General features: G+C 34.4%; 3 protein-coding genes across 3 annotated transcripts; 2 read left to right on the top strand and 1 right to left on the bottom strand.

Moving 5' to 3' along the window:
• Positions 1–739: 739 nt before the first annotated feature.
• Positions 740–2,357, bottom strand: Tsp_02430 (deoxyribonuclease II family protein). The gene is made up of 5 exons (XM_003378152.1): positions 2,117–2,357; positions 1,890–2,060; positions 1,474–1,677; positions 889–1,115; positions 740–844 (listed from the first exon to the last, which is right to left on the bottom strand). The coding sequence occupies exons 1-5, from the start codon at positions 2,355–2,357 to the stop codon at positions 740–742; spliced, it is 948 nt and encodes a 315-aa protein (XP_003378200.1).
• Positions 2,358–6,465: 4,108 nt separating this feature from the next.
• Positions 6,466–8,142, top strand: Tsp_02431 (putative KH domain protein). The gene has a single exon (XM_003378151.1). The coding sequence runs from the start codon at positions 6,466–6,468 to the stop codon at positions 8,140–8,142; it is 1,677 nt and encodes a 558-aa protein (XP_003378199.1).
• A 2,487-nt stretch (positions 8,143–10,629) lies between these two features.
• Positions 10,630–12,109, top strand: Tsp_02432 (KRAB-A domain-containing protein 2). Its single transcript, XM_003378150.1, has 2 exons — positions 10,630–10,900; positions 11,568–12,109. The coding sequence occupies exons 1-2, from the start codon at positions 10,630–10,632 to the stop codon at positions 12,107–12,109; spliced, it is 813 nt and encodes a 270-aa protein (XP_003378198.1).
• Positions 12,110–12,204: the final 95 nt, after the last annotated feature.

Genomic DNA, 12,204 nt, shown 5'->3' with positions numbered 1-12,204 from the left:
GATGCAGTCAATCACTTAAGAATGGATTCTTCTCAGACGTTCCTAGTGCGCTATTGACTGTAGACTATTGGTCACGTAATAGCTATTAATTTTCGTTGAAAGCTGATACAAGGCTCCATTCCAACATTGTTTTTATACAGTTCTGTACCATCTGCTTCGTGTGACCAAATCTAATTTTCTAAATTTCTGATGCTACTGAAGGAGTACGCTGATTTTGCGCGCTCCCAATTTTCTATATTGGAACTTGCCACTCTTTGTGTGATTGGTTGTTCACGTATGGCTTGTACTACGTTTGATCAGTAATTTGCGATCGATTATCTTATTTTATTAGTTATTCAAGTTTGATCAGTAATTCCATCTCAGAAATTAAGAAATAAATAAAACAGGATAACTCAATCAAAAACAGTAAAATCTAGCAGCCATGTTTCTAAAGCAGAGTTCAACAACAGTTTGTATGTTTCAAGAAAGTATGCTACATCCCAAATTCAGGTTCTGCATTAGTAATACCTGCTCAGGGGACTTGAAATCTAATGTAAGACGTTAATCAAAACAACAACTGAACACAGTAAAGAACAGTGAGAATTCAAGGTTTCATTTCCATTTATTAATAAATGCTAAATGTATTCAAAAAAATAAGTGAAAATAAAATTCATAAAACTACTGTCAAATAATCAGCAATTTCAGTACACATCTTGTTTAAAATGTTATAAAATTTTGATTTCCTACTTCATACTGCTTTTCATGATGGACAGTTTTCAACTTGAGCAGCAATAGCATTAAATCGAGCAAAAATTGCATCCTTGTCAATACAAACTGCCATCGCAGGTTCTTTTATTTGATTTTTCTAAATTTAACATCAGTAGCTTAATAAAAGTTCCATATACTTACTGAATATGGCTTATCCATGAAGCAAAATATATTTCCAGGTTCTGAAACAATCCAATTTGATTCGTCAGCCTCAATATTAGTGGCTTGATCACCAATTTGAGCTGGGCTTTTAATTAAACGAATATTCCTTTGCAAAACTCTGCAGTCCCCTTTCAATTTATTGTCTCTTCTAGACCACACCTTTATAGTCCTTTTGAGAGCTTTTACAATGACTTTTCTGTAAATTTCTAAAAATAAAATTGCAAATTTTAAAAGTATTTCTCATTAAGCCTATGTATTTCTCCTTCTACAAAAAATATAATTTGTATTTACTAGGCGATAATCTTTCTTCAGTGATCACAAATTAAATTCTCTTCAACTTCAGTGAAAATTACTGCAATAAAAGAAAGAATAACATATTATCTGCGTTTTAATCAGTAATTATTGAAAATTATTTTCATCGCTGTTAGTGTGATTATATGCTTTTCTAAACCTATGATGTTCCTTCTTTTGGTTTTACTTATTACTACTTCTCAACAAATATGATAAACTAATTATAAAAGCCACTTAAATAATCATTTTAGTTAATATGTTTTATCTACCCACCATATTTGGATTTAGATGATTTGCTATAAATGTGAATGTCAACAGGAGCAGGCGCCGCTGTTTTAATCGATCGTCTGGTTGTAAATGGTGGGGAAACAGGAATTTGTCCTTCAGCTAATTTTTTAAAATCTGGCATTCCTGCTGTTTCTGTTTCAGGAATATCATTATAGTATACGAAAGGTTCAATTTGAATTAATGAAGCAGCTAAATAGAAAGAATAAAATGTTTAGTACTTTATAATGCTAATATTTCATTTTAATGAGAAGCAGATATTTTAAATATTAAAAAGCTTTTTCAGATTATTCATTAAAAATATATGCAGAATATCTTGTTTCAAAAATACTAATAAGAATAAATTTGTAATACAAGAAGTGTAATGATTTTTGATACGGTATTAGTTTAAGCCACAGACTAACCTACTGCGTTGATTTGGGTTTCTGCGATAGTCATGCAAATTAATAAGTGTCCTTTCGCAATTTCAGCTGCAGGCCAGCTGTAACCTGTTTTTGCTGCCGGAAATCCTGGAACAGTATGTACAATCCACGCGCCGTCATTTTCTCCTTGAGCTGTGCTGATAATAATGACACCTGTTTCATAAATAATTTAAATAATTGTGAAATTTTTGAATTTTTATTCATCCTACCTTTGCTGTTGGACTTTGTTTTCACATTAGGCACTGCTGGAGGAACATTGTTGTACGCAAGAAATTTCACATTAGCATGGGGTCCTACTACATTTGTCAGTGCAACTGCAAATGAATGCCCATTATTTTGAGTTACGGCTGCTGCTCCATTTGCCCAATCATTAGGTGAATCTGAAGCTAGCAGTTTACCAGTGTCCTGTGCAGGTCCTTTGTATAATATTGCCCTATATGTGTCTTGCATTACTACATTATGCATATGAGATTTGTTTTCAGTTTCTTTATATACTTGTACATTAAATTAAATAAACGCATATATATTTCTTTGCTTATTTATGCCTTTATATACATACACGTAAGCCATTTTTAGAAATCCCTTACAGAGAAGGTTAATATTATTAGAAGCTACAGGCAGTTTTTTATTAACACATAATAGATACTGAAAAAATTCCAAAATTCCTATATGATTTCATGCTATATTATGATATGTTGTGTTATGTTGCTATACTTTATTTTATTTTAATTTATATTTTTTGTACTGAGTAAATATTTATAATGAAAATTACCAATCTGCATTGGCTGCTCCTGCTCTGTTTTTGCATTTCCATTGTTGTGAAATTATCATGTGTGGTAAAACAAAAAGTATGAGGATAATTTCCTGCATTTATAAATATGTAATTGCGTATGAATTAATGGCATGCAATCGCTCGCGCGCACCTATATACACATGCACACATATATACATATAGTTGTTTGCGTGTATATTTGTGTGAATGAACTGATGGGAAAATATTTATGATGATATATAAAGTGATTCTGTGGATGCAATTAAGCTTTACTATGTAAATACGTAAGCAAGCAAATATTTTAATTTTCAGTTTAATTGCATTTAATTTCATCATTATTTTTAAACAATGACTTAATTGTGGATTTGCTTGACATGTGGCATTTTTTTCAATGTTTCTCAGATATAAAGCTGCCAGCCTACCTAAACTGGCCTACAACTTTTTATTTGGAAGTAGTTTACCTGTGTTATTCATTTTCTATCAATAACATTAATAAAAGTTATATAGAATTTTAAAAATTGCTTTTTACTAAGCTAATTATTAGTTGCAAATATCTATTACTTATATGGCTGGTGACATTTCAGCGGCCATGTTTAATTTTATTTTTACAAAACTGAGTACATAAGCAGTAACTCTTAATTTCAGTTGTTGTTAAATAACTTACAGTGAATGTGTTGTGAAGTGAAACGTAGCATTATCATCTATACATTACACATTTCAATCCGTTATAGGAAATGCAACTAGAATTGTTCATTCAGTTTATTGAAGTGTAATCTCAAATCAAAGGCTGAAACTCGATTCGTAAAATAATAAAGCGGCGGCCAATACTCAAGGAAGAGGAATCAATGACGTACCACATTGGCGCTCATGTGGACTTCCACAGGTTCCTGTCAGTTATATGCAGCGCGCTTCAGGTTATCTCACATGCTTGTCCCTGTTGAAGTCACTACTACAAAGTCTTCAAAGTTTGAGGACAAGTCAAGAATATTGCACTTCAGCTGATTGAAAGCGTTTCATTAGAGCACTAATGTGAATATCCATATTAGTCAATGTCCAATGGCTATACAAACTTTTACCATCAGCTGCAACTCCCTGCTCAACTCCTTTTTCGTGGTCCCATGGCATAAGATGTTTCTAGTCATTCTCGTTGATCTGTACAATCATTGTAAGGACATATTTGATAGCAAATCAGAAGGGTTCTTTGTACAGATTAACCCTAATCCAGGCACCTGCCTACATATGTAGACAAACGATGCTTGGAACAGTGCTGTGACATGAAAAAAAATAATTAGCCTTATTCATTCCAAAACTTTCGATAAAAATTTATGCTCTATCTTCACAGATAATATTTTGGTTATATGACGTTTTTAAGCAGTTGTTTCGTGTTTACCATTCATATTTCAGGCACCTGCCCACATATGTAGGCACATAACACTTTCTCTTTTTTGATGATTATACTTAAATAATAGAGGCGTGGATAGCATGGATGCAAAAATAGAAGATTTTTTCTATAAAAAAAGACCAACAGGTACATCATGCTGATGTTGTATTTCATTGTTGAGGTGTGCATCAACAACACATTCTTACTGATGAGACATCAGCAAAGTTATCAGAAGACAAAGAAGCGTTTTATGAGAGAGCTTTCAGCTGGTCAAACACATCAAAATGAGGTATCAAAATCAAAGATCTATGCACAAACTAAACATACCTTCATCCGCTACAGACTGCCCCAAAATCATAAATGTTACAAATATTAGTTATAAAACAATAAAATCCATCAAAATGCTGAGAGCAAGGACGTCGAAAATCAACGTAAAACCGCTGCTATTCTTGTAAAAAAACACATACGTAGCAGCCATAAAATCACTAAAATATTGTGTAGCGCTTCAATTCAATAAAATAAATAATCTATTTGTGGAATTATCATTGGTTCTTGAAAAAATAATCATTTTAACATCATGTACAGGGACTAAACATGACGAAACTTCTAGTGTCTACATATGTAGACAGGTGCCTGGATTAAGATGTAAAATTTGCTGCCCGGGTGAGGGTTAACATAGCGAGCCCTCCAAATGAATTATCATTTGTAGCAAAGGAGATATAAACGTTTGTCTGCATCACATGTATGCACTTAACTATCTTCATTTGTTTGCATTAAAAATCAGTTAAGAATAAACAATTTCTCCGTTAAGAAAATCTGGTATTCTTTCATCCATGCGTTTTGTATCCATAAAGATAAAAGCATCTCCAATTGTTCCATTAACCAGACACGCCTTAAATACACAACCAGTTGAGTAATTTTCTCACTGGGATAAGCAGCACTCAAGAATACATTAGCGAATTCATTATGAGTGATCAGCGTCATGACCATGTATCCATACTCACAGCATTTGCATGGAGTATCTGCTGTTCATTATATGCCTAAGCATCAAATGATCATTTGTTTAATGCTTTAGTGATAAGACTTGTGAGGGGAATTATTGAAAAAGCATTGGAGGATTCAGAGTTTGGAAATTGAGTTCAACTTTATGATTTAATTATGCGAAGTGTAATCATTAATCATGTTTAGACCTATCATGTTTAGAGATGACGGCTTTTAAGTGACTGTGGCTTGAGACACTGTTCGTCACCAATATTATACAAAAGCAATATACAAAAGCAGTGTTGTATTATGACTCATTTTCTAGCTCATGAAAAGTTTGAGAAGACGCATGCTTAAAGTCAAACAATGCACAGATTTCTTAATTGCCTTTTTGTATATCCACTGGTTAGAAGTGATAGTTTATCTGAATGAGAAATGTAGTATCTTCCAGCCGCAGCGTAATGCCATCAGTCACTACTTTTGAGAAAACGCAACATCATTTCAGAAAGGTTTAAATCACAAGAGCACAAAGGCATACATTTGAGCTCTTTGATGTATACTGTTTGGAGAGTAGACCTTCTCTGCAAGTGCAATGGTAATTGTTTATAAGAATCATGAGTGCGTTGTGTGGAAAATTAAAATCAGAACTTTTGGCATCCATAGTAATCATGATTTCAGGTTTGTTGTTTTTTATTGTCATATTTTTATCTACTGAACAGTTACTTTTAAAAGAGGCTATTATATTAAATGATAAAAGAATAACTGAGCGAAATATAAAGTTATATTTCCATGCTGGTGAGGTTAATGATATATGCAGCAATGTTTCAAACTTTGCAGGTAACTTTTGATTTATAATATTAAAAACCAAGAAAATTCATAAAAAAATTGAATTATTAACTAATTTTGCTGATTAAAAATAAACAAATTAAAAATTATAAAACAAATATAAGCAGGATATCATCTATGCATATGTAAATTTGAAAAGTTAAATTAACATCAACATCAATGCTTCATATTAAATGTATTTACATTGCTCAGTATGAAAATGGAAAGGTAGCTGAGTTTTCATTCAAATTCAGCATGGGCATCACACGACGCTCAATAAAACCAGTTAATTTGGAATCTTATGCTAACTTAAACATATTATAATAATAAAGTTGAAAAACGTTTTACAAATAAAACCACAGCATATGTGTTTCTTAATTTTGTAGCAGGGAATGAGCAAATTTTTAGAAATCTTTACAGTTAGAATAATTCCTAAGAATGACCTTTGTTTTAAACCTTAGCACTTTAAACAAAACTAAACTTTAAGCATTCACTTTAAAAGCAGCAGTTTTAAAGTTGGGCTATGGATATATAAAATAGGTTTATTGAAGTCACAAAGCTCATTCCCTCATTCCTTCAGTTATCACAACAGTATCAAGATGTCTTCGTTAAGTCAGCTGGGTAGTACAGTAAAGCAAGTTGATGAGGATTCCACCGAGCAGTTCATCACACAGATGATAATTAATGTTGAAGAACACATTCTGCTTCATCATGTGAACAAGTTGCTTGCACTGCCAATGATTCAGAACATTATTCAGATTCCGACGCCTGAACCGAGTGGACAAATTAAAAAAGGGTTCGCAGAAACATGCTATTCAACTGCAGGTTTGCCGTATAATATGACAGGCAGAATAATTGGTCCGCGTGGTTGCACTGTGAAAGCTATTCAACTATTATGTGGATGTGGCATCGAGCTGAATTTCATAAAATATAATTTACTGCTAATCCAGATATTCGTTGAACCAGATTACGAGAGCATTGTGAAGTTCAAAATTTGGAAAGCATTTCAGCTCATTTATTGTTTGCTTCGCATGGATCCTTCAGGAAAAGATATGGTGCAAGCAATTCAATCTGATGATTTCAAATTTTATGAAAGCCAGGTTGAAATCATCATAAAATTCTTTATCATTCAGCAGCATTATCATTCTGATATAAATGATGTAAGTGCTGTTTCAAGTAACCATTACTCAGTGGGTAAAAGATTTTCAGTGGAAATGCTTAAAGTATTGGAAAAGCAAATGCTGACCAGTCACATGAACAACTTGTTAGCATTGCCAATGTTCCGTGATATTTTCAGCATTCCATCACCAGCAGCGAGTGGTAGAGTTACAAATGGATATGCTAAGAAGATCTATTCACTTCTCGACTTTCCATTTAATATTGCAGGCAGAATAATTGGTCCTCGTGGTTTAACTGTGAAAGTGATTCAAACAGTTTGTGGATGCCGCATCCGACTGCGTTGGAAAGAAGTCAATGCGCTACAAATCGAAGTATTCGTCGAGCGTGATTTTGAAAGCATTGTGAAATTCAAGCTTTTGAGAGCATTTGAATGCATTAATTGCTTGCTAAAATCGTTTTTTTCTGACGAAGACATGGTGAATGCAATTCAATTGAAAGATTTGAAATTCTATGCAACTCGAGCTGAAATGCTGAAGGTTCATTTTCCCGTTAATTTATGTGGCGCAGATTTGTTGAATGCTCCATTAAATGAGAAGAATTCATTCATCACTGTAGGTATGGTAGATATGTTTGAAAAACTTGAAGAAAATATTTTGCTTTATCACATGAAGAATTTGCTAACATTGACACGGCTGCAGAACTTTCTTCATCTTCCGCCACCTGTACAAATTGGAGAAATTAAAAACGCATTTGCTACGAAGATTTATTCATCTTTGCACTACCCATTTGATGTTGCAAAAAGAATTATCGGTCCTAATAGCTTAACTGTAAAAGCGATACAAAATATTTGTGAATGTCGTATCCAGCTGCTACAAGAAAAAAATAACACGATAAAAGTAATGGTATTCGCTGAAAATGATTATGATAGCATCTTGATGTTCAAACTTTGGAAAGCGTTTCAATGCATTAATTGCCTACTTGAAATCCATCCATTTTATAAAGACTTTGTGGGAGAAATTCAGCAGGCGGATTCTCAGTTTTGGGAACGTCAAATGGAAATTATTTTCAATAGTCTTTCAATTATTTCCGGTCTGCCAGTGTCACAGTATGATGCCACCTTTGCTGTTTCCAGTGAAAACTTAAAAAGGACGTGCTAATTGTATTTATAAATTTTTTTGTTTTGATGTTACTCAATGCATGAAAAGTGCTTCATCATTTTGAATGGTTTTATTATCTTACTGCTTACCCAACAGTTTCTGTTGTTTATCATATTCACAATTCATTCTAATAATTCATAGCTAATTTTAATTTTGTAATGATGTTTCTTATTTGGCATTACTCTTTATCATAATTTTTCAATGTTCAAAGTTGAAAGTGCATTATTAAATAAATAATAAAATTTGAATGTTTGCTGTATTGTGCAGAAAATGGTAGTGAATCTGAGCATAAATTTTACTTACAGTAGCTCACATTGCTATTGCTTTTTCAGGGTTCATTTTTCATATTTTGGTTTGGCGGTTTCAGTGATTTTGTGTGAAGCCTTTCCATTTGCTCAATTGTTTTCTGCATGCTTTCAGCCAACAAAAAACCTATTACAGTGCATTTTAAGTGCTTGGTTTGAACAGTAGAGAAAAAATTCTGTTCAGTGACTGAGGATTAGCAGAAATTGACTTCCTATTTCTGATCTTTTGAGCATAATCTAGCATTAAATCTTAGTAGTTTGTGGATCAGTTTCTCAGTTTCTAATGTTGATTCAAAGAAAAAATTCTGATTTTTGTTGTTTCACCACTTCTTAATTGTGATGATCCTGCGGTCATTTTGGGCGTACAACATTTGTTAATGCACTTAGCTGCCGCAATACATTTGTTAATTGCATGCATATTGTGGCATCTGCCCAACTTTGTAGTGGCCATGAATTTGATTCTCTTGCTAAATGATAGTTTATATAAAATCGGTGAGCAATAGTAGCACAACTTTGGGACCTTATGTCACTTTGTTAAATGTCAAGCAGATTTTTAATAAATTTTTATGCAAAGCCGGTTGCTGCGCCCACTGTGTTTAACACATTGCTTCGGCTACAATAGATCACCCTAGACCCAGTGACCATCCCTGCTGATAGTTGTGCATTGCCGCCAGAGTTTGGGTGCTTGAATTCCACCAGAACACACCAGATACAATTGCTTTTTGAGAGAAGAGAAAAAAGCAACCATGTTTATCTTGGTGAGTATGCTGTGGTAATACTATACCTGGCAACCTTTCGGCCGTTAAACGAGAGTCACCATATGGCAACTGGCTCAATCCTGGTTGGTAAAGCGGGCGCTGAAAACTCATGTTGCACCATTCGCCAGCTTCTTCAATCAAGCTGCATCAGCCGCTCCTGGGCAGCTATCTTTCCAGCACATAATTGGTGTTTAGCACAAAGGCACAGCTGATGCAATGCACAACCAGTGCGCACCTGATCCCTTGGGGATACCAACAACTGCGTTGCTGGATCAGAGACTGGTATAAAATAACGCCAGGAGCACCAAGGACAAAATGTTAGTTAGGCCATCTGTGTGTGCAGCGTATCTGATTTACATTTACATATCCCCACATTACTTATATAGCATATTAATCAGTTTTGTTTCAGGTAAATAAAATCTTAATATCCACTTGTGCTTTGATTTATAATTAGACATGCCCAGCAAGCGTTTAGCTAGACGCAAAGGCGAAGTGATAAAAACGAATAGGCTGAATGAGCAAACAAACATGTTACATTTATCTTGACCAGTAAGAAAATGAATAATATCAGTTGAGCATTCAAAAGTGTTTTAATTTTAAAAAATAAAATTTAATAATCAAACATATTGCTAACTTAAATTATCAATTATTTGTATGTTTTAATGCTTATTGCCAACTCTCAAAAAACATCTTAAATGAGAAAGCGCAAAAATGTGATATTACGTCTGAACACACTGCATAGGCACACTGCCACTGCGCATCATAACATTTATGAACCGAGCAATAGATTCTCTATAAATAAAATTCAGAATACAGTTTTCTGAAATATTCAGCAGAATGCAATAAAAAGCAAAAAATATCAGATAATTGCTATGCGTGGATAGTTTCCTTTTAGTTCTCAGCATGTTGTATATTGGAAATTCTTGACGTACAACTCTAAACGTAACTGAAGTCAGTATCTTTGTGCTATTCAACAGTTTCAGCAGCTGACTTACCCTAACTGGTTCTTCTACTTCATAGCTTATCAAAAGCAGTGCATTGAACGGAAAATCCAGCTTCGGCAAGCGCTGATCACAATGAACGCATAGTAACAGAAATTTCTATCACATCTATATTCAGCAATTAGGCATCAGCAACATGCTTATATCTATTAGATATCAGTTATTATCTCACAGAAATATAGAAAATATGCATTACAAAAGATGAAATTAAAATGACGTCTTTATTTACCAATAAAAGGAGAAAGTTCAGTTACAAACTGTGGGAGCAGGTTTTTATGTATCATTAGTAAGGAAAAGGCAACCACTTCCTCATTTGTTAAAGTTCTGATGGATAGAAAGGCGACGTATGAAGAAAAGTTCCGTGCCCTGATCAAAGAATAAAGACAGAATGGAGCAATTTTTCCGATTTCACAGCGAGATCAAATGATTACTGACATTTTGCGAATCCAGTCAGATGGTCCAAAATCTGTTCGTGATTATAATTTCAAAAATCTGTATGGAGTTTTAAAAATTGGCGAAGAAAATAAACTAATCCGCTTGGGCAAGAATGATGCAATAAGATGCATCGCCTCTATTGAAGAAATGTTTGATGTTATCAATGATGCTCATCAAAAGATTGATCATGGTGGAGAAGAAAAACATTTCGAGAAGCATAGAATAAATGGGAGAACGTCACACAGGAAGCTTGCCATTTGTTTGTCACGCTTTGTGAAGAATGCCATAAAAAGAGAGCGAGAAAGCTTCCAAAAAGCCTAGTTGTTAAACCACTAGTTAGTACAAATTTGATGTCACGAGCCCAGGTGGACTTGATAAATTTTCAAACCATGCCTGATGGTGATTTTAAATATATAATGACTTATTTGAATCACTTCACGAAGTTCTGCATTTTGAGTCCGCTAAAGTCAAAGCGGGCGGGAGAAGTGGCATCGAAGCTGCTCGAAATCTTTTTAACGTTCGGCGCTCCCAGCATTCTGCAATACGACAACGGTCGGGAATTTTCAAGTGCTATAATTGCGGAACTCAAAACATGTTAGCCAGAGCTGAAGCTTGTCACGGGTAGACCCAGGCATCCTCAGAGTCAAGGTGCGGTTGAGCGCCTAAACGGCGTTGTGCAAGACAAACTGACAACATGGATGCCAGAAAATGGATGCAAAAGATGGTCAATGGGACTGAAATGTGTTCAATAGCAAATAAATGTTAGCGTCCATGAAACAACAGGACAAAGTCCATTCGAGGTGACATTTGGCGAGGAGCCACGAATTAGACTGGAGTCCTTCTGTTAAAAGGACTTCTGTTAAAATCACTAGTTGATGCAGTGAAAGCAGAAGAATAAACTGAAGAATTTTTGACATCTCATGAAGCCAATGATGAAGAAAGTTTGAATAGAGATCGAAAAAACTATGAAGTAAATGAAAGCAATATTATGAAACATTTTCCTGAGACTTTTATAAAAGCACGAAAAGAAGCAGCTTCAGGGCAGACTAGAGCAGCAACAAAAATAACACGACGATCTAAGAAAATGTTAATACCGCTCCAAATAGGTCAGAATTGTACACTGAGAGTGCCAGACGTGGATCGTGGACTAGCGGATCTCAAAAACTTCTTAGTAGTTGTCATGGCGGAATGTGAAGGATTGTACACTGTTGGTTGCAGAGAAGGAAAATTGTCATCTAAGTTTACAGCTGCAGATTTACAAGTAATATCGGAAAATTTACTATCAATTGATGAAGTACCTGACGCCGAAATTCCTCTTAGAACTGCAGTAACTATAGCTACGAGCGGCCAAGGATATGTTAAGTGCATGTGCCTATCCGGCTGTTTATCTGGTCGATGCAGTTGCAGCAGAAAAAGAGTACTATGCAATTCTCGTTGTCACCTCGGGAAGTCATGCAATAATATATAAACCCCGTGCGAAACATTTGTTTCTGATAATAAATACAAATATCATTAATAAACGCATTTCAACGTACAGCGTGACTCGTAAGCCGTTTTTTTCAA

This window comes from Trichinella spiralis, assembly GCF_000181795.1.
Source record: "Trichinella spiralis strain ISS 195 chromosome Unknown Scfld4, whole genome shotgun sequence".
NCBI classification, from domain to species: Eukaryota; Metazoa; Nematoda; class Enoplea; order Trichinellida; family Trichinellidae; genus Trichinella; species Trichinella spiralis.
The sequence above is the reverse complement of the archived record's forward strand: the minus strand, read 5'-3'. Positions and strand labels throughout refer to the sequence as shown.